Here is a 26,770-nt window from a genome sequence, read left to right as displayed (position 1 = left end):
CAATCCTACTCCGTCAATTATCGAAAATGGCCGACTCCGATCCCAAGGTTTCGCAAGAGAACGGCAGTGAAGAGAATCAGGCATCGGCTGGTGAGAAGCATCAGATACAGCATGAGTCGCCTGACGCAAAGCGCCCTAAGACTGAGAAGCAAAAGACCCTCAAAAATGTAGGCGTCACGTCGGAACACGCAGGCGAAAAATCCGAGGAGAAGCATGAAGAGAAGAGCGAAGAACAGGCCAAACCCGGCGAGAAGGAGGAGACGGATGCCAAAGGCGCTGTTCAGCCCGCCGAAGAACCTAATGTCCCGTCCAACATCCTCGAGAAAGGCATCATCTACTTCTTTATGCGCGGCCGCGTAAACATTGAAGACCCCGAGAGTGTTCAGGACATTGCGCGTTCCCACATCCTGTTGCGCCCTATCGCGAAGGATGCTCGATTGGGTGAGGGGGCCCTCGCCGACGTAGGGAACACTCGATTGCTCGCCCTTCCCAAGAAGACACTGCCTATGAGCGGCAAGGACCGCTTCATGGTGTTTGTTGAAAAGTCGGGCGCCTCCTATGACGAGATCAAGAAGGAGTTCCTTGCAGCGTCCGAGTATGAGACAAAGACGGCTGGTACGCGTCGCACCCCAGCTGCCACGCCAGTCGGCGAGGGCGTGTATGCCATCACGTCGACGGGTCAGAATAGCCACTTGGCCTATCTCCTGACCCTCCCCGAAAAGTTAGATGAGGTGCAGGAAGAGCTGGGCCTCAAGAAAGAGGGAAGCTTCATTATCAGTACCAAGAACCCCCAGCATTCTGGACCCGCGAATACGCAGCTACCCGAAGGACCTGATTTTTCAAAAGAGTGAGTAAGACCTCTGCCACAAAGGGTATCTGATGCTGACGAGTTTCCAGAATCATTGACGAGTTCCGAACTCGCCGTTGGATGCCCTCGAAGCCAGCTCACTTGGACTATGTCAATACCCAGATTTTACTCATTGGGGAGTCGTCGGGTATCAAAAAGGCCGTTGAGCCACAGAAGGAAGGCGAAGAGAAGGGCAAGGAAGACCCAAAGACGGTGCTCGAGAACCTCGAGGAGGATGACTTTGAGCGTATGAAGGATCTCGCAGAAGACGAGTCGGCTGCCATCTTTGCAGACTTGCATGCGCAGGCTAAGGACTACCCGAAGCTGCAGACGACTTTTTAGAAGGCAACAAAAGGATACGTGCGGAAGGATGAGGCGTTGGTATAGGGACCGGATTGTTCCCGCTCGCAGTAATGCAATATCCGAGTTTGAATACATCGTGTTGACTGCAGTCACATCAGATCCTATTTTAACATGATGGTTGACACCCTGTCATGTTCCTGTCTTCCAGTCATCAGCGGAATGAATTCCACCGTGTGCGGGGTTTCGCAGCTAATACGAAATCTCAGAGGGTTGACTCACATCCTGCTTCTACAACGCCTGTTTGACGGCCTCGAAGCAATGGCTCAGCGCAAGATACTTGTGACCGGCGCGACTGGCTACGTGTAAGGCTTCAGCATCGCTTGGTAGGGATGACTGACCATGAACCTAGAGGCGGTTCAGTCCTGACAACGCTCTTGAAGTCTGGAGTCGCCCTCGTTCAATCATCGGCCGTCACAGCGCTTGTCCGAAAGAAGGATCAAGCAGACATTCTTGCGTCTCAGGGCATCAAGGCATCCATCTTTCGAGACTTGGACGACTCGGAGCATTTGAGGCGCGTTGCCACTGAGCACGACGTGGTGATCCATACTGCGTCGGGGTTTCATCTTGGCTCTGCTTTGGCGCTGATCGAGGGACTGAGTCAGAGAAAAGCAAACAAAGGTGGCAATGTCCACTACATTCATGTAAGGCGGTGTCTTGTAAGAGTTGCGTGAAGCTGACTCCGATAACAGACATCTGGGACTTGGAACCTTGCAGGTCCAGAACTAACACGCGAGGCAAGCTTAACCGAGTTCAAGGAAGATAACCTCCTGGATCATTTGAGGAAGCTGGAAGAAGAGTCACCGTTCTCACAACGAACCACGTTGCTCGGAGTCGTCACAGCCGCAGAACGCCAAGGCGTGGAAGCCCATATCCTCCTTCCACCCGATATTTACGGCCAAGGAACAGGCCTATTCAACCAGCATACGCCGCAGCTCTTGGACCTAGTCAAGAATGCCATCGACGTGGGATATCCCGAGTACATTGGCAATGGGCTCGGGGGAGCGGGGCATGTACACATCGCCGACCTTGCGGAGCTGTACAAAGTCATGATATTGCGGATCCTCCAAAGCGAGGATATACCCTCTGGAAAAGAGGGACTGTTCTTTACGGAAACGGGATACCATAATTGGTTCGACGTCGCGAAACTCATCGGAGAGGTCGGTATTTCCAGGGGTGTGCTCAAATCTGCCGACCCACGATCCATCACAGTAGAAGAGGCTGCGCAACGGTGGGAGGAATCGACGAATGGTGACCAAGATATTACGAAACTGTGTTTCTGCATGAGGTTTGTCGGCTCATGGCATGTCTTGGATCGCAAGTTGCTGATGGCGGTACAGGAACAAGACTCTGCCCAACAGGGCGTATGAACTGGGGTGGAAGCCCGAGAAAACGGACCATGACTGGAGAGCCTGGATCGAAGAGGTATTCCGTATGGTCGAATAGACTGACCTGTGCCTATACAACAGCTTGTAAATACTCTCGTCTATCTCGACAGCCTTAACCGAGCTAAAAGTTCAAAACATGCCATCCATCGACTGTTCACGCCACCCCCACACTCTGGGGCAAGGGTTTTCCTGCATACGATTAGCCCGATGTGATATACTCTGGGGTCCGTGTTGAGGTTATTTCTTCTCCAGCCGTTCCTTTTGGTGTGACTATCCTTATTGGGATGGTGGTTCGTACCTGGAGGGGTTGAGGCTGTCATGAGTGCGGGATGGTGAGATGATGACCCTGTTAGAAGTTGGATATTGGTCATCCAGTGCAGGTCAATTTGAGTGGTTTATTCCAGGTGATGTATGTCAGAATGTTATCTTGAAGCTTGTGAATTCAATACCAGTGCTCAATCTCGTGCGACAGAATGAAATGGTATAATATTATCCTCAACAATCGACATTTACAGAACGGGTATATCATCTAAACTTGCTCCTTATCCGCGGCCTTGGGAGTGGCAGCTTCAGGAGTAGCAGCCTCGGTGGTTGCCTCCTTGGGCATGTAGTCATCCTCGAAAGGCGTGGCCCCAAACTTTCGCCAGCAGTCGGCGGCCATGAGGGCCTCGTCCTTCTCCTCAGCCTCCCAGAGCAGCTGCTTATTTCCGTCGCTGAGATACGTGACAGACTTATCCTGATACTGTCTTAGCTCTGAACCACGAAAGTGAAAATGGGATACTTACAATACCCAGTGTCAACTTGATGATGCCATCAGCCCAGTAGTTTGTAAAAGTGTAGCTAGGCTTCTTTCCGCGCAGAGCAAGGAGCACGTTATCAGCCGCCACGTCAGCCTGGCGGTTCGCCGAGCGACCGTTGGGGTTTGCCGTCTTGGTGTCTGCGACGTCGCCGCAGGCGTAGATGTTGGGGAAGGCGTCGTCGGCGATCTGGAGCGTTGGCTTGACCTTGATGTGGCCGGACTCGGTGATGGCGCCAGGGACGAGGGTCTTGAGGATATCTGAGGCGGGTTTTTGGCCGACGCAGTTGATCTGGAGTTGTGAGTTGTGAGTCTTGGGAGAGATATGGGATACTTACAAAGTAGTCGCACTCAATCACCTTGCCGGATCGCAAAGTGACTGTTCCGGATTCCTCGCTAACCACACGATCCTCAAGGATGAGCTCGATGCCGAGCTTGTTGATGCCCTCAACCGCAGCATCCTGAAGAGTCTTACTAAACCGATGCATAGGCGCCGCTCGAGAGTGCACCAGAACGACAGTCTTGTCGGGATACTTGGACTTGGCATCTGTCGCAAGCTCAACACCAGCAGCACCGCCTCCAACAACGGCAATCTTGGTAGCATTCTCAATACCATTTTGCATATCCTGCATTTTCTTCATCGCCTCGAGCTTGTCGGCAGCATTGGGTCGCGAAGGAAGACCATCCTTGACAGCGGAACCGGTGGCGACGATGAGGTACTCGTAGGGAATCTCCTCGCCGCTCTCTTGAAGCTTGACGTGCGTCTTTGTCACCTCAACAACACGATCCTGGACCCAATGAAGCGCACCCTCAGGAAGCTCCTTAAGATCCTGCCGATACGGAATGAACGCCTTGTGCTCATGGCCCTTTGCGACACAAAATCTCGGAAGAACCCAAGTAAACTGAAAATGCGAATTCGGCTCAATGACAACGACCCTGAACGACGTTCCGGGGGGAAGGTTCATGGAAAGAACCCTGGCGGCTTGGTATCCGGCAAAGCTGGCGCCGACGATGACAATGTTGCGGTCCCGCGTGTCCGAGGGCTTTTTGCTAGAGACTTTGGAGGCCCAGCCGTCTGTGGTTCTTCCTAGGGCGCGACGCCATTCTCGGAAGAAGAAGGCAAAGGTGTAGGCTAGGACCTTGCTGAAGAGGACGGGCTTGTCCAGCATTGTGATTGTCGTACTCTAGAGAAAATAGCTTCAATTGGACTCTTTCAAAAGAGGTGAAGGATGCAAGAAGTGAGAGGGTAACATGGGTAGGATGTTGGCTGCGTCCCAAGGCATTTTATTCATCGGCTCGGGTTTAGTCCAGCTACGGAGTACCTCTGCGTCCTCTTTCAGCTGAAGGGGAAATACGTATAACAATCAGGTACCTTGTGGTCATGCTACTCAATCCCACGCAAATCTTCCGCAGCAGCCCACACGCCTTCCGCGGCTTTTTTTTCTTCTTCTTTCACGTGGATTATGTCTCGGAACATTCTTTCAAGGGTTCACACTCTTTACTTAACGGGCCTGGTCTTGTTTGGTTCTTGTCGCGTGTGCCAAGAGTCACGATGTGGGACGAATTTATCTGATGATCTGATAACGCAAATTAAGTTCGGTACGTACTTTTCTTTCAGGTACCTTAACAAGCCATCTAACCGATGTCGGGCACCCCCCCTTGTTCTCTCTCGCTAGCATCTACCTATACAACATCCTTGTTCCTTTTTTCTTTCTCTGCTTGGGGTATTTCGTAAAACTGCTAACCTGCTCCATCATCCGTGCACTGACTACCAAGAAATCTAGGGCTGGGCCACCTCGACCGTCGTCTCGACTGTTGTCTCTGTGGGCTTGACAACCGCGGGTTCCGCCTTGGGAGCAGCTGGTGCTGCTGCTGCGGGCTCAGGAGATGAGATTCCCATGAGTGACAGAAGCCCAGGCAGCTTATCAACACCAATAGTGGAAGCCATAGAAGCGAGAGCCATGAGGTTCTTCTCTCCACCACAAGCCGTGGTCAAATTCTCAAGCAGACCGAGCAAATCAGTACCGCCGGCAGCAGCGCTCGCAGCCTTTGCCAGGATACTCGTGTCGATGGGCCTCGTCTCGAACTTGGGGTACCCCTTGGCCTGCCACTCCTCAAAGGACATGCCGTTGGCGGCGGCGGGCATGCGGATGCATAGCGGCACCACCACGTCCTCGGGGGTGCCCAGGTCCTCGGCCGCGTGAATCACCTGCTTCTTGAGCTCCTCGAAGCCCACCTTTTTGTAGAGGCCGAGCGTCGTGGGGGATGATTCGAAGTACATGGGGATCTGGAGGCGCTCGGCCTGCTCGATGCCGTACTGGCAGAGGAGGGCGCCGGCCTTGCGGCCTTGGTGCTTAGGGTCGACGGCGATGACATGGACGTCTGTCGAGTGTCAGCAGCCTTGTCAGGACAGAACAGGGTCAAGCAACTTACAGATGTGGTTCTGTCCGCCGATGAGCTCATCTCGAGCATCCCAAAGGGGGTTGAGAATCTTCTCAGCCCTCTCACGCTCCTTACCCTCAAGCCACTGCACACCAGGGTTCTCTCTCTTCTCGGGAGGGTTCAAGACCAGATCGGCCAAACCCATGCCGAGGATCTCGCCCGTCTCGGTGTCGATACACTTGAAGGTGAACTGCGTGTTGGAAGTGTGCCAGTATGCCAGCGTTCCCGCGGCGTGGGCCTTCTTGAACTCGGGGGTGATGCCCTGGGGGAAGAGGATCTCGACCATCCGACGGCCCATGTCGTCATTGTCAAAGGCCTTGAAGTAGATGTCGTAGAGCTCCGGGATGTCCGGGATCAACGCGGGGGTCACTGCCAGAACCATCTTGACGACTGATGAAGATGAATTAGGTGTATCGAGAAAGAAGCGATGGTCAAGCGGTTACTATTGACAAAGAAACTGGGTATAAAGAAGCTCGGATAGACAAAAACGGTTCGAGATCAAGAGGCTGAAGCGACAGTTATAAACCCCTCCTCTCATCTCCATCGGCCAGCCCAGTCCGATCTTGCCATCGAGCCACCAGCATCTCCGGAGCTGAATTCCGCAGGTACCCTTGTTGGTAGGGCAAAGGTCCCCCGTCCTGAACCACATGCGCACCCGCCATGGGCCGAGGCGTGTCTGCCGATGACCCTTGGCGAAGACTCAGCTCGAACTGGGTGCTGAGGGTGTCGCCACTTGGACGACAGGGTTGAACTGAACTGGTGTGGCCCCTCGCTCTGGGCGAGGCTAGCTTAGGGAGGTATACATTCAGGTGCGTACATCGTGGGTGACATGAAAAGACAAGCCGAGAATCCGGTCAGAGACTGGTTTAACCCGTCTGCTTCCTATGCTAGTTGAGTCACTCATGGTAATCATTAATCGCTCAAGAACTCTTGCAGACAAACGTGTCAGTTAAAGGTCTAGACTGCCCGTCAACTTACCATCTGCCTTCCGCCCTCCACTTACACCATGTCTGCACTCCTCGTGTTAAAGTTATCTGATCCGAAGTCTAGCGCGCCCTTGGCGACCAGGGGTCCGAGGCGTCGGACCAGACCTCCCGAAACGGGATCCGAGGGGGAACGAACACATGAGCTTACAACGGTAGACCGTTCTTGGCAGGTCCTTTTTTTTTCAGGTGGGAGAGAAATTCCTTCACTCAGGTACGGGGCTGTCGAGGACTAGCATGGTTCAGCACCACAGTCTCGGATCAGATAAGCGCTTTGTCCTCCAACAGGTGGTTTCCCTGTCATAATAGTGTGTTCAGCTGTGAGATGGTACCGCGCACACGGGTTTCCCAAGCTGTCCTGAGCCTCAGATCTTTAACTTGTTCTGGGCAATAGCAGGGAGCCAGGTCATTGCCACCTTTGGTTCTTGACTTATCAGATCAAAAGTCCGCTCAAAGTCCGTTGGAGACGAAATAGGTGCACTAATAAGGATGGACCGGAGTCGCGGAACAACTTTTTGTATGGGTTCCGCTCTCGGTTACGACAAACCGGAGTTGTCTAGTCCAAGAAGGTAATTAGGCGAATTCCCATCTTGGACCCTCGTAGTTTCTCATGTTTTTGTTGTCGAACAGTCGATTTGGATGCTTGTTAGAGATCTGTCGTCTCGCCTCTGTTCGCTGTTCTTCTACCATCTTAAGAAGAGTGATCACTCGGTCAAGGACAAAGATATATCATTGGATTAACCCAGCGACTTGGTTATAGCCAACTCCCACATGTCCCTGGCCCAGCCATGACCCACGAGTTCGACCACCCGCCAAGCCAGGCAGAACCACACCTCGATGTTTTATAACGCATCTAGTGATGCACAAGAGCAACCTTGGAGATGGCCAAGACCACTTCCCGATCTACGGGTGCAGTCCGTCTGTCGTCACGCCACGACGGCCCGCTTATCTTCAAGAGGAAACTCGTTAGCATCCATGTCTGTGTAAGAGCGGTTCAGCCGAGGCCACGGCTTTTGGACCCTTGTTGAACGGGCGTGGGGTGGTAATGGCTATACCTGAATGGTGTCTTGGAGACGAAGGATAGGTTTGGCTGAGACATGCTGCAGTTCCATTGACTTATTACCATCATCTTATTGAGGATGGGCTCATACTCTTCTTTCAGACGCAGTTTGTATTCTAAGAAGGTCATGTATTGGACTTGAATCTGTTATACCGACTGAACCTTCCAAGACCCTCGCCGGAAACAGGCCCGGACAGAGAGCCTAGCTGTATCACACAAACCTAGCTGATATACCCCTCCACATACAAACTATAGGCTCCATCCTGCTAGTTCTCATCCTCGTTGTCTAAATAGGAGAAGAGCGACTTCGGACACTGCTTGATCCTGGTCCTTGCCCACCCCGGAAGGATACCGCGGACGCCGCAGACAAGAAGCCACAGCATCATATCAGGGATTGGATGACAACAATCATATTCTATAAGGGCCAGTCTCTATATTGCCACAAAGCTTTTGTTTGGCTCAACACGCAGGTCAAGAAAAAACGCCAGCGCAGGGGCACCAATCTGTGTATCCTCCCTGAGGGTAACTATTAAGGTTTAATAGAAACAGTGAAATGGCAGCCACAAGAGATATAAAGCATTATGTTTTATCAATGTACCTATTTTAAGGTATTTAGAGAAGCCAGTGCTGCACGCTACCCCTCGAGTGTCTTGTCTTTTTTCTTGATCGGTATACTTGGCTCCATCACCATTGAAACCAGGCATGATGCAAGTCGGCATAGCAAGAAGGCACGACATGAACGGGACTCGTACTATAATTGATGGAGGTGAGTCTAAGACTTGTCACTGCCCTATACATCATATTGAGGCTCGCACTACCCTCGGGAATAGCCTCATTGATTTGCCCCTGTCGCCGGCGTCGATGTCAACCCTGGCCCCAAACTAAGGAACCGAGGGAACTTCCAATCAATCTAGCATTCATCGACTGTAGTTGTTTACCCCAGATCTTATTTTGAGCCGCAGGGACCAGTGCCGCGTGGAGACAAGGGAGGCCCAACAAGTCGGCTAACCAACGTGGTATCCGAAGATCGTGGGCAGTGGAGCAAGGACGCGCGTCGGCTTCAGAAGCGGTTGGTCAAGATTCGGCAGCTATGGTGCTGTTTAACGGGTATTTAATACATTGGTCCCTTCAATTCAACCGGGAGAAATGTTTCGATGTAGATCATGTCGAAGGGCGTTCTGGGGAGTTGAGTGAAGACAAGACTTGTTAGCAGCACATCGCATGTACGTACGCTCACGCTCTAGAAATAGCCTCTTCATCATGCATTTACATCTACACGCTCTCAGTCTGCTCTAGAGTCCTTACCAATCCTAGCAAGTACAGTTCAACCCTTCCATTCACTCCTCTCAAATCATGAAACCTCCTCCTGCAGCTCATAATCCCACGGATCATCCAAAGGCAAACCTGTATCCCACGCTTCCCACCTCTTCTTGGAGCAAAGCACCTCCTTAGGCGGCTCCTTCACCCAGGCGATCCGATCTCCCTTGGGGTCCTGTCCCCGCACCAGATCTGCAGTGAACCCTATGCTCTTCTTGACATTGAAGTCATCGTCCTGGTGTCTGGCAACGTTGACGCTGGGAACAACTGCAATCTTTCCTCGACCGTGGGACCACATGTCTTTGCAGAATAGTCTCGTGTCTGGCTGAGTGCACTCTGCCCCCTTTACCGGCAATCTAAACGTCTGCTCGAGTCTCGTGAAGGTAGAGCCCGCGAAGGCTGCTGCGCCGCCCCAGCAGGAAAACACCTGGAAGGGCCGCTTCTCGTCAAACCGAGCCTGGTCTTTGGACGATTTCCAGAAGTATTCCTTGACATCCGTCCCCTGAGTCCACTTCTCAGGCGCGACGTGACCGAACTTGTCCCCCTGCATATCTCGACAAGTTCCGTCGTTCTTAAACAAGGGAGTGTCGCTTGATTTGCGAAGAGTCCATTGCATGCCGCATGTCATATCGGCTCCCAGGTTCTCCCGTTGAAGAATCAACTCAAGAATATCCTCGCTACAAATGTCCACGTCGTCTAGGAAGACAATCGTCGCGTCTTCTGACACCTCTTTCTTGGCATTCCGCACAGCGCCTATCGCCCGATTGCGATGTTTATAAACGCGAGGGCCGTAAGCGAAGGAGGTGTAGTTGTAAACTGCACCTAGGTGTTCGATCCCAAGACGCAATTCTTCCAGCACATCGTCCATTGGGGGTCTCCAGCCGCTGCTAATGATTGTCAAGGCGCAACGGTATGGTCCTAGGAGCATCATGGCATTGACAACGGCGCCAAGGAGTGTGGGCAGCTGGTCCAGGTTATTCACCACCCGTACAGCAAAGATGTAGTCGATTCCTGGCACTGCAGAGGCAGGCTCTCGAAGGGGATTGTATCGTTTAGCATCTGGTACTGGGCACTGGAGCCGTGGGGCTGGAGTGTTGAGTGACCCGAGGATCGAATTCACATACTCCTTGACTGAGTGTCTGGACTGCTCAGGCAAAGCATCTAAGCATATTAACACATGACCTCCTGTCACAACAACTTGTTTTCTTACCAGTTGTATCTTGATGATAGAAGGGCACATTGTACCGGGAGAGTAACCCCCATGCATCCCTAGCAACAGAGACGGTTTCAGCCCAAGAGAGGACACTGAACCAGCCAACAGCCGCAGGGAAAGCGAACAAGCACAGTATCGCGAAAAGATGAAGGAACTTGCATTCCATATTTGCTCAATGTTGATGCCAAGATTTCAGCTCAAGAAGTGTCCGCGAGAGCGTGTAGTTATAGTTGTGGTGTCGCTCCACATTGCGTTGACATGAACAGGGTTTCAGATCCGTCGATCCGTACGCGAATGCAATTCATGGAGTCGAAACAACTGCGCCTCGTTGACGCCGTACTTCGTTCAAGACTGTTTGCCGTAAGTTCTGGAAGGATGAGGTCAGTTTCATGATAAAGAATTGGCAACACAGAGGTCCACGTGAATGGCACGAGTTCCTTGCAGAAGGATTCAATAATTACTATTTATTAAGCCAAGAAATACAAACATCGTATTGTATCCAAGAGACAGCAATTTGGTCGAGTTCACAAGATCCTTCACAGCGCCCGGCAAACTCGGCACCTGGGAGGATGAAATGCCCTGCAAGGCATAGCCAACGCCTGAGCATAGCCCAGGCACAGCCCATAACATTTTGCCTTTCAGCATGCCATGCTAATTTGATCAACGGGTCCATCCAAAGTGTATTAACAAAGAGAGGTGCGTGATGTGCCTTGGTGTTGCCAAGCAAGCACCCATGGAGGTCAAGGAAAAAACGAGACAGCAGAATAGCAAAGATCTAACTCTTATTTAAAATTGGGGCTAGATTTATAATAAGTGTATAAGAATAAGATTATAATTTAATTGAAATATTAGATTTTTTTTTATTTATTATTTTTTTTATTTTTGCTTTACCTCAGGGAAAGATAAACTACGGCGGGCAGATTTCCATACTGATGTCTCGTTTTTTCCTTGACCCGCGTGGCACCCAAGAACCAACTCATCACCAAAGATCACGTCAACCAGCTCAATCCAGTATTACAGAATCATGATTCACTCCATGATTAGGTTTCTTCCGTATTACGTTTATCTCATGATGATCTTTGCGAGCTTTCTAGGTCCCGATAACGGACGTTAGAGCTAGATGTTAAGCCTACCACCTATTTTGTTAGTACGGCCTAACATCTCTTGGCGCGCTCATTTTGCCCATCTCGCTTCTCCGGTTCGGAGCTCCGAATCCTTGAACGTGATCTTTATCTTGCGACTGCGCTTGGATCTTTCTCCTTGTTACAATCAATATTGTAAAGATAAAAATGGATGTTCCTGTCGCTGCTAATGTGCTAGGCACTCTAGGAGCCGTAAGATGCTCTCCTTTCCCTACTGTTGATGTTCGTTGCTAACGCCGCGTAGGTCTGCTGGTCGATCCAGGTTTGTCATGAGACAACATGAGAGTAAACATTGGTTGACGAACCGAACTTCTAGTTGATTCCTCAGATTGTCGTTAATTACCGTCGGCATAATGCGACTGGCCTGCAGCCATCTATGATGATGCTCTGGGCCTGGGCGGGTGTTCCTCTTGGTGTCTACAACATCGTCAAGGAGTACAACATCGCCCTGCGCATTCAACCTCAGATCCTGACGCTTTTGAGTCTGGTCACTTGGATTCAGTGCTATTACTATGAGAGGGTAAGAAAACCATCCAAGCAGTTGTGCAAGTAGGAAACTGACGGCAATCAGAAATGGAGTGTATACAGATCACTCCTCGTCGTCGTCCCAATTGCAGCCGTCATGGGGGGCATTCAAGCAGGCTTAATCATTGCCCTCCGCATCCCCGAGTCCAAAGACATTGAATGGCCCATGATCCTCATGGCTTCTCTTTCTGCAGCCCTTCTCGCGGCGGGTGTGCTGCGTCACTACTGGGACATTTGGGTTCACCGAACAGTGCGCGGCATCTCGTTCCTATTCGTGGCCATCGACGCAGCTGGCGATGTCTTTTCCCTCGCGTCTGTATTCTTCCAGCCGGAACTTGATTACCTCGGAATCGTCATCTACGCCACAGAGTTTGTTCTCTGGTGTGGTGTCTTTGCCTGCGGAGGATACTACAACTTCCTCCCGTGGATCAAGAAGAGGTGGTCGACCAGGGAGTCCAAGAGAGTTGTTGCGCAAGAATGCCAGTCAAGCGGAGGGTCTCATGAAGGAGAGAATGGCATCACGCTTCATGAGAATCCTTCGTCAAGCTCTGTCTTCCGCACTGCGTCTGGGAATTCAGGACTCAGGGCTCGCAATGCCCAGGGCCGTGATCCACAGGATGTGGAGTGATGTCCATCGAGGGCAGGAAAGGGAGTTTAAACCAATTCACATATACACGATTCAAACTACGTTTCACAAAATTTGAACCTTTCCCCTTGATTCAAGTGAGGATAGGACAGCCCAAGCTTGGCAGTCTGGGCAGGAATGTGAGGCCAAACTCACACTCAAGGAACATCATGACAGACCTGCCTCAAGACGATGATTTTGCTTCGTTATGAGACATATTCTTGTTGATCTGCAAATTTCTCAGAACACTGTAAAACAATTTCAGGGGCCAGATATCCCACAACACCCTGTCTCTAACAAAGTTGAAGGTCCAAAACAAGGTTCTACAGGCCCTAGAGGCTACTTTAGTGGACCTCCAGCGGGCTCCCCCCCTATCGCGCTAGACGTTCCCTGTCTCGATTGGAGCACATCCCTGCCCGCTTCATCCATCCCGCGATGCCTCCTCTTCCACGTTCTGTTCAACTTGCGACCGAGCAACCTTTCGAAAAGTCTCCTGCTCTCCGGGCCTCAGTGCCATGTTTGAGCGACAGCTCCCATGCCTAACCTCTGGACCCCCGCCGGCCCGATCGGCACCCGGCGGATGATGCTCAACAAACGATTCAGTCGCATGGCCATCTTTGGCTCTTGCTCCGTCATATTCTTGATCCTCGTCTTTTGGAGCCGCATCCACGGCAGCTATGGCGTCTCCCAGTACTACTCCTTCTCTACTACCAGCTCCTTCTTCCCCGTCTCCATCGATCCCGCGGAAAAGACCACCAACGAGCTATGCGCCAGCTTTCCGAAGCACCTCCTCCAGACCATCCAACCCGTCCTCAAGCTGGGTCACGCAGACGCCAAGGACAGGATCGACGCTCAGTTTGACAGCGTCAGCGCTTGCTTTGGCAAGGATGAGCTGCTCGTATACTCAGATCTCGACGAGGAGGTACGAGGACACCAGGTCATCGATGTGTTGGCCGACCTGCCGGAGCTCTACTACCACGACAACCCCGATTTTATAAACTACATCTGGCAGAAGGAGATGCGCGAGAACGGGACACTCGATGTGGACAAGGAGGCGACTGCGCGCATCAATGGCTGGAGGATGGACAAGTTCAAGTTCTTGCCCATGATTGAGCGCGCATGGAGGACCAAGCCCAACAAGGACTTTTACTTTTTCTTTGAGACAGACACGTTGGTGCCCTGGATTACTGTTTCTATACACAAGCTTATAACTCCTTTAGATACGTCTTTTGGGACAACGCCTTTCGATTCCTTCAGACCTTCGATCCCGATGCGCCCCTCTACATGGGCTCTCCCTCGCCGGGAACCCACGACGTCAAGCAGGACATCAAGACATGGTTCGCAAACGGCGGGCCTGGCTTTGTCCTCAGCCGCGGCGCCGTCAAGGCCCTCCTAGTGCGCAAGACGACACCCTACGGACAGTACATTGAACCTCCGGCGCCGGAAAAGTGGCTTCCCATGCTTCGCGATGATTGCTGCGGCGACAGCGTCCTCGGCTGGGCGCTGTGGAACGTGAGCGTGCCGTTGCGGGGATACTGGCCGCTCTTCAACCCACATCCCCTGCATAGCATCCCGTTTAGCGACAAGTACTGGTGCCAGCCCGTTATGACGTTGCACAAGACCCAACCCAAGGACATGGTGGATGTCTGGAGATGGGAGTTTGGCCAGAGGAAGCTTGGTGTAAGTTGAGCTGGTGTCTTTGTTGTTTTACATGCTGACTGGTGTATAGCGGCCGTTGCTTTACTCGGATGTTTGGAGGTTCCATCACCCAGGTGACCGCAAGGTAGCCGACAACTGGGACAATGGGAAATGGGATTTCTGGGTTGCTCCCCCTGAAGCAAAGATTGACTCGTTTGACGCCTGCGGATCATACTGCAGCGACAACGACGAGTGTCTCCAGTTTAACTGGAGAGGGAGAGATGAGCAGAAATGCGTTCTCTCCAAATCCTTTCGAGTCGGGGATGCAAGAGAACCAGAAAAGATCATCGAGCCCGAGGTCAAGGACGACAAGGGCAACGTCATCCCTCCACCTCCAGATCGCAAAGATCGATGGGTCGACTTCAAGTCGGGGTGGATGACGGAGAGGATTGAGCAGTGGAGGAACAAGAGAAACTGCTCAGAGGTGCAATGGGTAGGACCCAGCATTAAGAGGATCTTTTGAGGCGGGCATCATGCGGTGTGTCATGTTGGTAGAGTGTTTAGGCGTTGGGGTAAGCATTACAGATATAGATTATGCATATGATAATAGCTGCGGGCTAGATGCCGAGCGCATGTACTTTTCCTCTCTCTCATGTTCTCTCAAACAGTACTTTTGGGGTATCTCAGTAGACGTAGCGGAAGTAGGGGTTCTCCTTGTCGGTCAAGTCTTGGAACGCCAGCTTGGCTCGTTCAGCTTCATCTCCGGGGACGGCATCTCTCTTCCTGTTCTCGTTGCGCAGAACAAAGTAGAGAGCAGTCGATGCGAGGATACAGATGATATAACTATGCATCGTTAGACACTTGCGAACACTCTGATCGGCACAGGACTTACCAGATGATCAAACCAAGCCATAGGGCAGGGTAGTGCTCGTTCTTGGTCTGGCTCCAAACAAGCTGAGGGCCAACAATATTTCCAACGCAGTAGGCAACAAAGATGGTGGCAGCCATGAAACTCTTCTTGGTATGTCCGGCAACATTAGACATGCCAATAGTGATGATGAGACTCACGGTTCCTCCAAAGAAGCCGGTGATGGAGTATCCCACCACAGGCGCCGCAGCACGGTACGACCACTCGCTCTTCCAGATGATGGCACATCCAGCAATGACGGGCAGACAAGTAAAGATGAGCATGAAGATGCGAATGTTGTTGAACTTTGTGCCCAGCCATCCTGTGAGGAGGATGACGATGAAGCAGAGTCCTCCGAGGGGAAATTGGAAGAGGATCGAGTGGAGGGTACTCCAGCCAAAGGTCGACACGATTAGAGGACCGAATCCGCTGACGGCGCCGTTGACGGTGTATGCGGATGCCATCATCAGAGCCACGAGCCAGATCTTGACGTCGAGAACGGCTTCCTTAAGCTGTGATGTCTTGAAGGTTGTGCATCGCACACCGGTTTGGCCATGTCGAAGACGCTCCACGGCAGCGAATCTCTCCTCTTTGGTCAGGAACCAAGCTGACACGGGTGAGTTGGGCATGACGAAGCAGAAGAGGCCGAAGAGGAATGTCAGTGATCCTGCGAGGAGGTAGATATACTGCCATCTCTTAAGGCCACCACCCGTAATCTGCGCAAAGCCATAGTTGAGTGCGCCTCCGATGATGGTGAAGATGCCAGTCGAAGAGAACCACCAACTCTGTCGGAGGGACTGCTCAGTCTGCGTATAATACCCAGACACAATGCACATGAATCCCGTAGGAATGATACTCTCGACAAAACCTAGGAAGAAGCGCTGCACATACAACCCCTGGTACGACGTCACAGCAGCAGTGAGCATACAGATAGCAGCCCAGACGATCACGACACCACCGAGGACGCGGCCGATGTTGAAGCGCTGGAGGGCGAACGTCATGGGGTACAGACCAGCCAGCATGCCAAAGTAGAAGAGGGAAGTGGCCCAGCTGAGCCGTCGGGTGTCGACTGTTGGAGGCGTAGTTGAAGCGTCCACGATGGTGAGGTGGAGGTCGGCAGTCATACCAAAGAGAACAGCAGAGCCTAGAATCGCCTTGTCGTAGTACACGAGGCCATCTACAAGATTAGTTACGACTCTATTGAGGTGAGGTGAGGCACATACAGCCGACAATCATGGCGGGGATGAGAAACAGGTCAATCTTTCTCACGGCGCGGGCAGCCACCACAGGATCGATGGCATGCTGCTCCTCTCCGACAATAGCGATGGCTTCATCTTTGTTCCCGACAGCAGCTTCGCTGTCGGTCTGGTGAGTTTCGTGTGCGCCCATGATGCGATACCGAACGGTGAAGGTTTGATGTGGCGAAAGGATCAAGATATCATGAGAGAGCGATATAATTCATGATGGTAGAAAAACACGCAACAATTTTTTTACGCCGCGACCAGGATCTGACTAGCCTAAGCAAAAAAAGGCTGGTATGATATTGGCGACTTGAGTGAATTTTTACGTCACTTTGCGAATGGGATCAAAGAGACCAAGAACCGCTGCAGGCCGTTTTAAGCCTCAGCTACAGACGACGGACCCTTGGCTAGAGGGGGTTCATGGGCTCGCTAGTAGGGATTGAGCTGCTGGGATCGGGGCCGCTCGTGGGGGGTGATAAAAATGGCTTCATTGAAGGGGACTTGGGATGTTGGTGTTGTGAAGGGTTTTTTTCTCGGTTGACTTACCCTGGACACTTGGCAGAGCGAGTTTCGTGATGGTGTAACAGCGCAGAGTGTGCTTCGGTCTATGATAGAGAGAATGTTGGTTCTCTGGTTAGTTTGGCTGAACAAGTTAGAAGTGACACTGCTTGAAATGGTTCGTTGATGATCCGGAGCATACACTCCGAAGTGAACGAATCGTCGATGGCTTCAAGGTCATTGATATAATCATTATCTATACATCCCGCTAGGTATCTCAATCTCTGTCGTACAAGTTCCATTACAGCTTCGAAGGGCTCTCATTCGGATTCTTAATCTCGACAATCATCTTGCCTATCAAAAAATCGTTAGCTCAGACCCAACAAAACAAAAAACACAACAAAAACATACCCGTGTTAATCCCCTTGTAAAGATCCACCAAGGCTTGCTCGGCAACCTTGAGCCCACCCTTGACGATGGTCTCGGTCTTCTTGAGCTTGCCCTCTGCGATCCAGCCTGCTAGCTCAGCTCGTGCGCGGGGGTAGTCCTTGACATGGTCTAGGACGATGAAGCCTTGCATCTTGATGCGCATCGTGATGACCTGGGAGAAGGCTCGGGGTCCTTGGGGCTTGGCAGCGTTGTACTGGCTGACTATGCCGCACTCGACGAAGCGGGCGTGCTCCTTGGCTCGCATGAGACACATGTCGAGGATGTCGCCGCCGACTGATACATGTTAGGTTGAGTTGAAGGGAGGGTCGATAGACTTACCATTGTCGTAGTAGACGTCAATGTAATCCTTGGTCGCCTCGTTGAACCTCTTCTTAAAGTCCTCGGCCTTGTAGTTGAGAGCCACGTCGAAACCCAACTCCTCAGTGAGCCATCGACACTTGTCATCGCTTCCGCAGATACCCACAACTCTAGCGCCCTTGATCTTTGCAATCTGACCAGCAACGCTACCAGTAGCGCCAGCAGCTCCAGACACAACAACGAGCTCACCAGGCTTGGGGTCACCGATCTGGGTCATGCCAACCCAGGCCGTCAGACTGGTAGAGCCCAGAGCTGAAAGCATGTCATGAGGCTCTTGGACGCCGGGGAAGTTGGCTTGGGGCTCAAAGCGGCCTTCGGGGAGGATGGCGATCTCTGTCCATCCCGGGTAGCCAGCAACGATATCACCCTCCTTGGCGAGTTTGCTCTTGGAGGCGAGAACGCGGCAAGCGCAGGCACCTCGCATTGTCTCGCCGATCTGAACGGGAGGAAGATAGGATCGGGCATCTGAGACATGTTAGAGATGATCAATCAATCAACTCGGGAAGGTGCCGTACCTCGGAGCCATCCTCGCATGGCAGGGTCTAGAGAGAGGTAGAGAGTCTCGACGAGGATCTGTCCATCCTTGAGGTCGGACGGCGTAGGAGCTGGGGCAGTCTGTTGGGAGAATGTCTGGCCGGGGATGATGTCTGTGGTGGGACGCTCAGCGAGCAGGATGGAGAGGTTATCGCGAGCCATGTTGGGCAATGTGGTGAAACGTAAAGTTCAGATGCAAGTGAATGTGTACAGCAGGTTGTACTAAAGGCTCGTCGTTCGTTACAAGTCCAACCTTGACACGAGTATCAGTACGACTGGAACCAAGGACGTCGAGGGGGGCAACCTTTTTGTACCTCCAACCAGCCTCACAACTCAACCTCCCCTTCCCCCCTACTACGTAGGAAGAAACATCTAGCTACTCGGCCCCGCCTTCAAGGCCCGGAGTGCCACATATCACGGACGCTATTCCCATCAGGATATATCCCCGGGGAGACCATCGGCCGCCCGGTCAAGTCGGGGATCTACATTCTCCAGCTGAAAAAAGCCACCCCTCGCCTCCCCGGAGATGGGAGGTGGGGCGGACACGGATACCGAGGCTCGGGGGGCTTCTCCAAGAGCGGCTAAGGCGCCTTGATTTGGAACACCAGTCTTTTTTCTTTTGACGGTGGGCGTTTTGTTTCTACACGGATTGAATACGTAACTGTTGTTTTTCGATTCGTAATCATCCCCCTCCTTGTTCAACGGGCATAGACATCCCCAGCAAGCCTCGGTATGTTGCTACACTCTTGGAAAGAGACTCCGGACACCCGAGGACGCCGCTCCAGGTGACATCGTCAAGGGTGCAAGCCTAGGCTTGGATGACCATCAACCGAACATCCCGGACAATAATTGTTTGACCGTTTTAAGAGCCCACTTTTGAAGCTTCCGCAACAAGACACACTCCGGAGCCGACTCCGCTCTCTCTCGGCCGAAGAGTTGTATTCTTGGCTTCACAGTAGATGAACTTAGAGTTCTCACCTCAGCAGAAAAGAAAAGAAGACGGGAGTTGATTACTGTTCTAGGTATTGCCTCCATTCATGATTACACCCCGCGGGAACCGAATGCAACCCTGCCGTGTGCGGGGTGACAGAACAAGTACATAACCAACAGTTTATCTCGTCTTTAGCATGGTTGTCCACACAAAGTACATCAGCATGACCGCCCCAGTAAGAGGTCCTGCGATGTACCAAAAGTAGTGGCCCTTGCCTTCCCAGTCATACACGGGCGCGTCCATAAAGCCCTGGTTTCTCAGTGACCGTTCTAATATTGTTTGAAGTGTGAGACTTACCGCGACTGCCGTGGCTGGGAGGAAAAACATTGTTAGAAGTGCAATTGCCTTCATCTGCTGAGCATCGCCAATTGCCACTTTGGAATCTTGGCGTGCAACTTCAGCCAGTTCCTGTGATTGTTAGATACGGTTCATCTTCTGTGAGGGATTTGGAGGCAAGCCTTTTGAAAGGCAAGTGAGGTCGCCTGCATAACGTTTTCGCATCTTATGGCACTCTCCTCGAAGATCTCCCGGACTTCGGTGACGTAGTCTGCAGGCTCGAGCACAAAGCCCTCGGTGCCTAGAGTGTTGAATGCGGGGAGATTCGGGCACATGCTGAGAAGCTTGTCGAGCTGTAGCTTCCACATGTTGAGCTGAGATCTTAGCACGCCAACCTGATTGTACAGCTCGTAAAAGGTCTCGGGCTGATCGTCATAAGTCTCCTCATCGGGTTTCTGGATGTGTTGGCCTTTGCTGATCTTGATTCTCAGCCCATCAATCATGTCGTCTACCTGCTTGAGGCGGTGCTTCCTCTCGAGCTCTAAAAAGGCGGATATTAGAACAAACGGATTATCGATGAAACCCCTGTTGTTGAAGAGCTTCGACGCCATATTTGTGACGTCGTCCGGAGAACCGTATCCTAGGAAGATGCCAAAGACTTGCTGGGTATTGGGAAAGTAGGTGACGCTCATGGCCGTGTACTGCGTCAATATTGAGTCCACAGATAGTATGTACACTGGACTGGTGAGTGAGCTGATCGCAATTACAGAAGAGGGATGCTTACCTTCGCAGGGCTGGCCCTGTACCGAGCTCTTCGACTTCTTGAATACGGTTCTAGGTCGCTTGACCATGTCCATGAAGACGGAGGGTACGTGCATTCGCCTCAAGACATCTTTGAACTTGGTCTTTTGAATGGGGATCCAGGACAAGGCCATGCGATAATGCTGGACTCGTGAGAACACCTTAGGGTCGGCATCGGTGATTTCCTTCCGAGGACACATTCTGAGAAATTGTTAGAAGAAACACAATGGCGATGCTGATGGGGATACTGACAGGAGAGAGAAGGATGGCTTGGATGTGCTGGTGACGGCTGGAACACACTGAGATGGGTCAGCCAGTGACATCAACTTGAAGCGATGTCGTTTGACGAATTGCCGAAGAATTGGATTATGCTGAAGGCAATGAGAAGCTTACATCTGTCTTCCATGATACCCAGTCTTGTTCACCCCGAATCTCTCGATAATGATTGAGGTTCTTGGTCTGCGCATCGTTAGCACAATCAACCACAACATGGCCAAGGTCTTACAGATAAGAGACTATCGCTCGTAATTGAAAAGCAGCTTTTTGATGACTCCCCATAAGACGGTCCGTCGAGGTGACTGAGGGACTCGTCTGTGGGCTCAAAGTCCCTCCAGACGCGATCCATCTCGTACTGCTTCTTCAACGCCATAACTGTCGCGAGGTTGAAGGATGTAGATGACGGATAATTCAGGCTGCGTCAAAAGATATTTGTTGAGCGGAGAATGCCTCGACACAGCCTCAGAAGTGCAATGGGCAGATCAGGTTGGGCTGCGGTCGCACTTTGGGTAAAACTGCAAAGCCGCAAAGAACAATAACCCAAAACAAAAGTATTCCAAATATTGATGGAATTTTGAAGAGACGTTATATAGAACGTTGCAACAGCTTGAAGAGGTAGCCAAATATCAGCTTGTAACGGTCGCTTTCAACAGCTCATGACGACGGCTTACAACGTCAGCTTGTAAGAGCTTGCAAAGACAGCTGATAACGGCCAGAAATGGCAGTTTACAACAGGAGTTTGAAACGATAGATAATCTCAGCAGCTTGTGACAAGGCTTTTAAAGGCAGCACAAGGCGTACTGGATGGCTGCAGAGACCCTGGTCAGTCGCCTCTCGACTCGACGAATGAGACGACGGCGTCGAGTAAACCAGGCTGTTCCCCACGGGAGCCGACATGAAGCAGTCAGACAACCCATTCTGCAGAGCCTCAATCAATAGAGCTCGCCCGGCTACTGTGGTTTATCTGCTTAGACCGAGGTGCATTCTCGCCGAGGACATGTTTGTTCAACGAATGTCGAACACGTAGCGAGACTAGATGCATTCTAGTGAAACCATTCTCGATGTGAGATGCGGAGCCTCGTAGAAACCGGGCATGTCTCGTCGCCTACTTAACCAGGCAAATGTCCACCTCAGGCAAACTGACATCGACACCGCCTCCTCTGCCTCAAAACTTACGACCCTACTCTGAAAAAGAATCTGAAACATGACATCATGGAGATTTGGTCGGAGTAAGCGTCCGGAATGGATCCTTCAACCTGACGTGGTTATACACTCGTCTTCTTTTGACCCCTACCGGACCAAGCATGAGTTTGACAAGGTGTTGGGTGTTGGAGAGTGGAAGGTTGATGTACGTGAATGTCTGATTGGGATTAAACTACTGTTTACTGACGGTCATAGAATGCTCCTCTCACGGATAGATATGACTTTTACGTGAGGCAGAGTCTGACCAGAGTAAGTCTTGTCCCCCTGTTCAATAGCATCGTGAACTGAAAGATGTAGGACGTTGTGGCCATGATCAATAGCATAGCTGCGGGTAACAGTCCAAGCTACTATCGAGGCTACTGAGATGTATGAGCCCAAGTAATGATACACGATAATGAGTTACACTTTTGCCAATTCCCCATGCCCCCTGTTCTAGAGTGACGCTCATGCCGACAGATCGTCCTTGTTTGTTCCCAATGCCCATGCCCAACCAATGTACATTCCCCTGGAATTGTCATTTTTGATGACAAGTGATGTGACCGCGGATCTTACACCTTGACGCCGAGGGGAGGACGCTTCCCCTTTTGTCTCACATACCTAAAAGGCCTGGCCGTTTTAAAAGTCGCCATGTCGTAGCTGAACCCCCGAGTAAAATACTCCTCATCCTGATCAACCATGCCCTCAAGTTTATTGCAGAGCTCCGACATACTGATTCGCTTCTTGGGCAAATCCGTAGACCAGAACCTCTTTCTTGGGGGAGGCACTCGCGATGGCTCGGAGCGCACCGTGGTGTTTCGCCTCATGGGTAGATAAGTTCGGGACTCTTGGGAAGTTGCACTTCGAGGAGAAGATGACTGCGATGATCCCCTTCCGTCGTTGGGTGAAGTGGGATGTTCGCCGGAGTCGTTGCGGGGGACGAGGATGTCGGTAACGACTATGTCGACGAGATCGTGGATGAACTTGGGAACCCAAGGTAATCCATGTATCTTCTTTGCCCACTACAAACTGTCAGTGTCAGAAACAATAGGATATCGGGGTGTCGTACTTGAACTACACCCTCATGAATGGTAATCTTCTTGTTAACCCGAGGAAATGGCCAACACCCCGAGGTCCCATACCCATGAATCTCATACAGCATGCCAACTGTCATACTACCGTCAGAATTAACCACTGTCCGCGATTCATCAAACCCCCTAAGCCCCTCATTCCCAAAAACCACCCACAGACAAAACTCAAAGAACAAGCAGCCCAAGGCCCACGTGTCGAGCGACTGGTTCGTCCGCCAGTTAGCCTGCACCTCGGGTGCGCAGTAGGGGTGGAACCGCATGTGCGGGTCAACGTGGTTGACTGTCGCCGTGTGGTGGTACTTTGTTAAGCCAAAGTCTGCGAGTTGGAGGACGCCGTGCTTTCCTGGGTCGCCGTCCCAGTTTGTGAAGCGGAGGATGTTTTCGGGCTTGATGTCACCGTGGATACCGTGGTTTCGGGGGTCATCGTCATCCTCGGCTCTGTGGGCGTAGAACTCGTGAAGAATGTTCAGAGCGCTCGCGAGACCGTGGATCTGCTCTGCCATCCAACGGGAGAGGCCATAGACGTGTTCTGGGTCTTGTGCCGTCGAGTGCATGTTCCAGAATTCGCGGAGATTTCCATCGGCGCAGGGAAAGACGAGATAAAAGTGCAATATGTTTCCAGACTCAATCTCAAACGTCGCCGCTATCATGGAAATGTGCTTCGTGTTCTCGTTCGTCTCTTGTTCGTGCTGCTTTCTGATCTTGTTGAGACGGCCCAAGGCGTGAGCTTCGGCCTCAAAGGCGCCGCGGTCGGAGCTCTTGAGTTTCTTTACAGCAAAAAGTTGCTTTCTCTCGCCAGTCTGCTTATAGGTTAGCAGATAGAATTGAAAAGTCTGTGGGATACTCACCTGGCGGGTTCTGAGGTTTCCGTGCGTTTCAGGCAGTTGAACCTTGGCGACATGTCCTCCTGCACCCTCGACTTGCCCCTCGCCAGCTGGGATAAGTGGAATAGCGATACCTCCGGGAAAGATATAATGTCGAAGATCGTCGTTTTCAGTCTTGAAGAAGGGCGCGCACATCTCCCATTGCTTCCACGCAAAGTCCTCGATATGCTCATGATCCCAGTCCGCAAAGCATGGGTGAGGGCCACTCCTCTCATCAAGAACAAGCTGAACACACCCACCAGGACCGTCGACCTGCTTCAAAGGAAGTAGACCATCATGCAACTCTTCATCCACGAACCGTCTGATCTGACCCTGTTTCTGAATGCGAATCAGGAGTGCGAGGATCTTGCGGTACGATATGAATCCGATATCCGTCTTTGACCGCGGCTTGCTGCAGATCTTGGAGGCCAACCAGTCCTTTTCATCGTCCGAGACTCCCTCCAGGCCACACTGATCGAGAATAGCCCTCACCTTGGGCTGGTCCATGTAGCGCCAGAGACGAACGTCGGAGAGGAATTTTCCGGTGCATGAGGAGAAGAAGGATGTGTTACACCCATGTTTCGTCACCAGTGCCGTCAAATCGTTTCTGACACAGCTGAGGTCGACAACCTCTCTCTGCGATGGCTCGGGCTTTTCTTTTGGTTCAGCCTCTCCCAGCTGCTCAAAGTTGAGAGATTCCGCCTCGTCGTCTATCTCAATCTCGTGGATCAGGCCCGGCTGGCGTAGTCTTGCGTCGATATCTACATTTGTTAGCCCAGTTCATTTCGCGTCGAGAAGTCAAGGCATCATACCTCCAAGAACTGTATCTGCCGTGCTGTTCTTGCGCTCGCGGCTGAAGTCAGCGAACTGACCGCCTGTGGAGTAAAATTCAGCATTGCTAGGTCCCGCGGACGACAAATGTTCATCGCCAAAAGTCTTTGCAAGATGCTCCAGCATAAACCTTTGATAGGTCCCAGGTGGTGTAGCAGTAGCAAGACCAGAGCGAGCAGATAGAGCTCCAGGTCGTGCAGGTCTAAGCTGAAGGTCCTCGACTGCCCTCCCCCTAATGACAGCGAGGCCTGCGCCTCCGCTAGACGTCTCTTGGGGTCGGACTGTCAGGAGACCTTGCGACGATCCCGAATCGCGGTGTTGAGACATAAAGGTCACGATTTGACTGCATATGCGAGTGCGTAACAGTTAAGAGTTCAGGTTGTCAAGAAGAGAAGGGGTTAAATGCCAAGTAGATCTCATGTCACAGAAGCAGTGACGTCTCATGCAGGAGTGAATGAGAAGGCTGAGGCGCAGCCCCTGTTGCCACCCACAGAGCCTCACTGCCAAGTCTGTTGTTGGTTCGCAAGTGAAGTGTATTAACAGGCAGTGACTCTTTCAACCCACAATGTCTAAAAACATCTGAGAGTTTGCTCTAAGCTGATGCACAAAGACCGCGGACCTGCATGAATGCAGGTCAAGCAAAGCGCGGGATTGAGAATAGCAGAGCCATCTAAGCCATCCTAATATTGTGACTGGCATAAGAAGAGAGTCGGTTGACAATATAAAAGTATTTCATAATTAGTTTATTAATTCATCGTATTTTTATGATTTCCCTTGGAAGAGGATATGTCTGCCTCTGTACCGGTATCTCACTTTTTCTTGCCTCGGGCGACTATGCTTGCGTCTCTCATCACAAACCCCAACGCCATCCAACCAACCTGCATAAACCGATTCGTCATATCATCATGGGATCCGGCAGCAATCAAACTCGTGCTAGGCAATCCATCAGCACAACCACCTCCAACTCCCACACAAATGACTCACCATAGCTAAATGCCTCGGCGCATGAATCCGATAAACATCATTATGCATCTGTACGAAAAAAGACTTTTGAAACTTTCTCTCCAAAAGCTCACAAAGAGCATCAGGGTGAATCTTTTGACAGAAGATGACCTGCGGATTCTCAACCGTGTATCGCGGCTTGTGCGGCTTGCGACGACGTCTGCCTGGCAAGATCGAGGTCAGCAGGTCCATGATTCCGCGCCAGTCTTTGTGTATTGGTATAGGCATTGTGAGGCGTAAATGTGAAGGACTTTTGATTTGAAGGGGGGAGAGCCACAGTTGTGGGATTTTATACATAGTGCCACGTCCGTGATGATAAGGCAACGAGGCTTGGCGGGAGGCGATTGTTTGCCTGAGCAACTGTTGAAAAGGCTCGTGGTGATTCACATCCCTCAATATGAGCTGATTGCATGCCGGGCTGCCCAACAATGTCAATTATCTGACCCTGAATTAATTATGCAACTGATCAACAGCATGGCAAAACGTCGACAACACAGCGCCCAAACCCACCACACATGAAATGGAAGACTACCTACCTTTTGACATGGAAAGAGCACAATAACAAATTCACACTCGGTAGAAGAATTACCATTGGAAGTATTCATGGAGCCAAAAGATGTATGAAACAGGCCCAATTCCGTAGATGCAGCTTCTCCCCTTGGGTGAATCGCTTCATTGCCCGAAAGCGCAAGGACTCATGAGACCCCAGCAAATAACTTGACCAGCACGGATTTGAGTCTTGGCTAGAATCCTTCGGCAATCTCCATTTTGGGAATAAGCGAGAATAAAGACTTCGAGTTATTAAACCTGCACCGTCAGCGTCCTTGAGCGCAACGAGACCAAAACTCGACGACCACGCCACTTTTCCTGCAACATGGCTTTGCCCCCTCAGCAATTACTCGCCAACGAGTCCATCGCCGCGTTCAAGAGGATACAAATATTCAACCAGGGCGATCATGACTCCCTGTTCCCACTCATCGTTGCATACGCTGAACAGCCTTCCCTCGCCGACTCAGTCGAGGAGCTCGCCATCGACTCTGCTGGTTGGAGATGGGGGTCGAAGGACCCAACTTTGACGCCTTACCCCATCTCGGATGCCGTGTACGCAATGGTCGAGTCCCGGGTGCGCAGCCTAGG

General features: G+C 51.6%; 11 protein-coding genes across 11 annotated transcripts; 4 read left to right on the top strand and 7 right to left on the bottom strand.

The window, feature by feature from the left end:
• Positions 1-26: 26 nt before the first annotated feature.
• On the top strand, positions 27-1,189 carry NCS54_00648400 (Hypothetical protein; the record flags this gene model as incomplete). Its single annotated transcript, XM_053151941.1, has 2 exons — positions 27-847; positions 898-1,189. 2 exons carry the CDS (start codon positions 27-29, stop codon positions 1,187-1,189), a joined length of 1,113 nt encoding a protein of 370 aa, XP_053007916.1.
• Positions 1,190-1,468: 279 nt separating this feature from the next.
• On the top strand, positions 1,469-2,653 carry NCS54_00648300 (Epimerase domain-containing protein; the record flags this gene model as incomplete). The annotated part of the gene is made up of 4 exons (XM_053151940.1): positions 1,469-1,512; positions 1,560-1,851; positions 1,900-2,495; positions 2,548-2,653. 4 exons carry the CDS (start codon positions 1,469-1,471, stop codon positions 2,651-2,653), a joined length of 1,038 nt encoding a protein of 345 aa, XP_053007915.1.
• Positions 2,654-3,124: 471 nt separating this feature from the next.
• On the bottom strand, positions 3,125-4,560 carry NCS54_00648200 (Pyr-redox-2 domain-containing protein; the record flags this gene model as incomplete). Its single annotated transcript, XM_053151939.1, has 3 exons — positions 3,125-3,331; positions 3,381-3,683; positions 3,730-4,560. The coding sequence occupies 3 exons, from the start codon at positions 4,558-4,560 to the stop codon at positions 3,125-3,127; spliced, it is 1,341 nt and encodes a 446-aa protein (XP_053007914.1).
• A 611-nt stretch (positions 4,561-5,171) lies between these two features.
• NCS54_00648100 (N-acetyltransferase domain-containing protein) lies at positions 5,172-6,215 on the bottom strand (the record flags this gene model as incomplete). The annotated part of the gene is made up of 2 exons (XM_053151938.1): positions 5,172-5,773; positions 5,825-6,215. 2 exons carry the CDS (start codon positions 6,213-6,215, stop codon positions 5,172-5,174), a joined length of 993 nt encoding a protein of 330 aa, XP_053007913.1.
• Positions 6,216-9,227: 3,012 nt separating this feature from the next.
• On the bottom strand, positions 9,228-10,572 carry NCS54_00648000 (Hypothetical protein; the record flags this gene model as incomplete). The annotated part of the gene is made up of 2 exons (XM_053151937.1): positions 9,228-10,354; positions 10,404-10,572. The coding sequence occupies 2 exons, from the start codon at positions 10,570-10,572 to the stop codon at positions 9,228-9,230; spliced, it is 1,296 nt and encodes a 431-aa protein (XP_053007912.1).
• A 1,123-nt stretch (positions 10,573-11,695) lies between these two features.
• NCS54_00647900 (Hypothetical protein) lies at positions 11,696-12,701 on the top strand (the record flags this gene model as incomplete). Its single annotated transcript, XM_053151936.1, has 4 exons — positions 11,696-11,740; positions 11,793-11,810; positions 11,865-12,068; positions 12,120-12,701. The coding sequence occupies 4 exons, from the start codon at positions 11,696-11,698 to the stop codon at positions 12,699-12,701; spliced, it is 849 nt and encodes a 282-aa protein (XP_053007911.1).
• A 532-nt stretch (positions 12,702-13,233) lies between these two features.
• Positions 13,234-14,859, top strand: NCS54_00647800 (Hypothetical protein; the record flags this gene model as incomplete). Its single annotated transcript, XM_053151935.1, has 3 exons — positions 13,234-13,868; positions 13,919-14,378; positions 14,428-14,859. The coding sequence occupies 3 exons, from the start codon at positions 13,234-13,236 to the stop codon at positions 14,857-14,859; spliced, it is 1,527 nt and encodes a 508-aa protein (XP_053007910.1).
• Positions 14,860-15,019: 160 nt separating this feature from the next.
• On the bottom strand, positions 15,020-16,632 carry NCS54_00647700 (MFS domain-containing protein; the record flags this gene model as incomplete). The annotated part of the gene is made up of 3 exons (XM_053151934.1): positions 15,020-15,179; positions 15,229-16,420; positions 16,467-16,632. The coding sequence occupies 3 exons, from the start codon at positions 16,630-16,632 to the stop codon at positions 15,020-15,022; spliced, it is 1,518 nt and encodes a 505-aa protein (XP_053007909.1).
• A 651-nt stretch (positions 16,633-17,283) lies between these two features.
• On the bottom strand, positions 17,284-18,485 carry NCS54_00647600 (Hypothetical protein; the record flags this gene model as incomplete). The annotated part of the gene is made up of 4 exons (XM_053151933.1): positions 17,284-17,336; positions 17,394-17,705; positions 17,751-18,254; positions 18,305-18,485. The coding sequence occupies 4 exons, from the start codon at positions 18,483-18,485 to the stop codon at positions 17,284-17,286; spliced, it is 1,050 nt and encodes a 349-aa protein (XP_053007908.1).
• Positions 18,486-19,434: 949 nt separating this feature from the next.
• Positions 19,435-21,040, bottom strand: NCS54_00647500 (Hypothetical protein; the record flags this gene model as incomplete). The annotated part of the gene is made up of 7 exons (XM_053151932.1): positions 19,435-19,563; positions 19,612-19,722; positions 19,773-20,326; positions 20,375-20,592; positions 20,644-20,690; positions 20,785-20,850; positions 20,897-21,040. The coding sequence occupies 7 exons, from the start codon at positions 21,038-21,040 to the stop codon at positions 19,435-19,437; spliced, it is 1,269 nt and encodes a 422-aa protein (XP_053007907.1).
• A 1,378-nt stretch (positions 21,041-22,418) lies between these two features.
• NCS54_00647400 (Protein kinase domain-containing protein) lies at positions 22,419-24,958 on the bottom strand (the record flags this gene model as incomplete). The annotated part of the gene is made up of 4 exons (XM_053151931.1): positions 22,419-22,868; positions 22,916-23,737; positions 23,786-24,561; positions 24,613-24,958. The coding sequence occupies 4 exons, from the start codon at positions 24,956-24,958 to the stop codon at positions 22,419-22,421; spliced, it is 2,394 nt and encodes a 797-aa protein (XP_053007906.1).
• Positions 24,959-26,770: the final 1,812 nt, after the last annotated feature.

This window comes from Fusarium falciforme, chromosome 5 (genome assembly GCF_026873545.1).
Source record: "Fusarium falciforme chromosome 5, complete sequence".
In the NCBI taxonomy this organism is placed as follows: domain Eukaryota; kingdom Fungi; phylum Ascomycota; class Sordariomycetes; order Hypocreales; family Nectriaceae; genus Fusarium; species Fusarium falciforme.
This window is presented reverse-complemented; position numbering and strand designations above follow the sequence as displayed.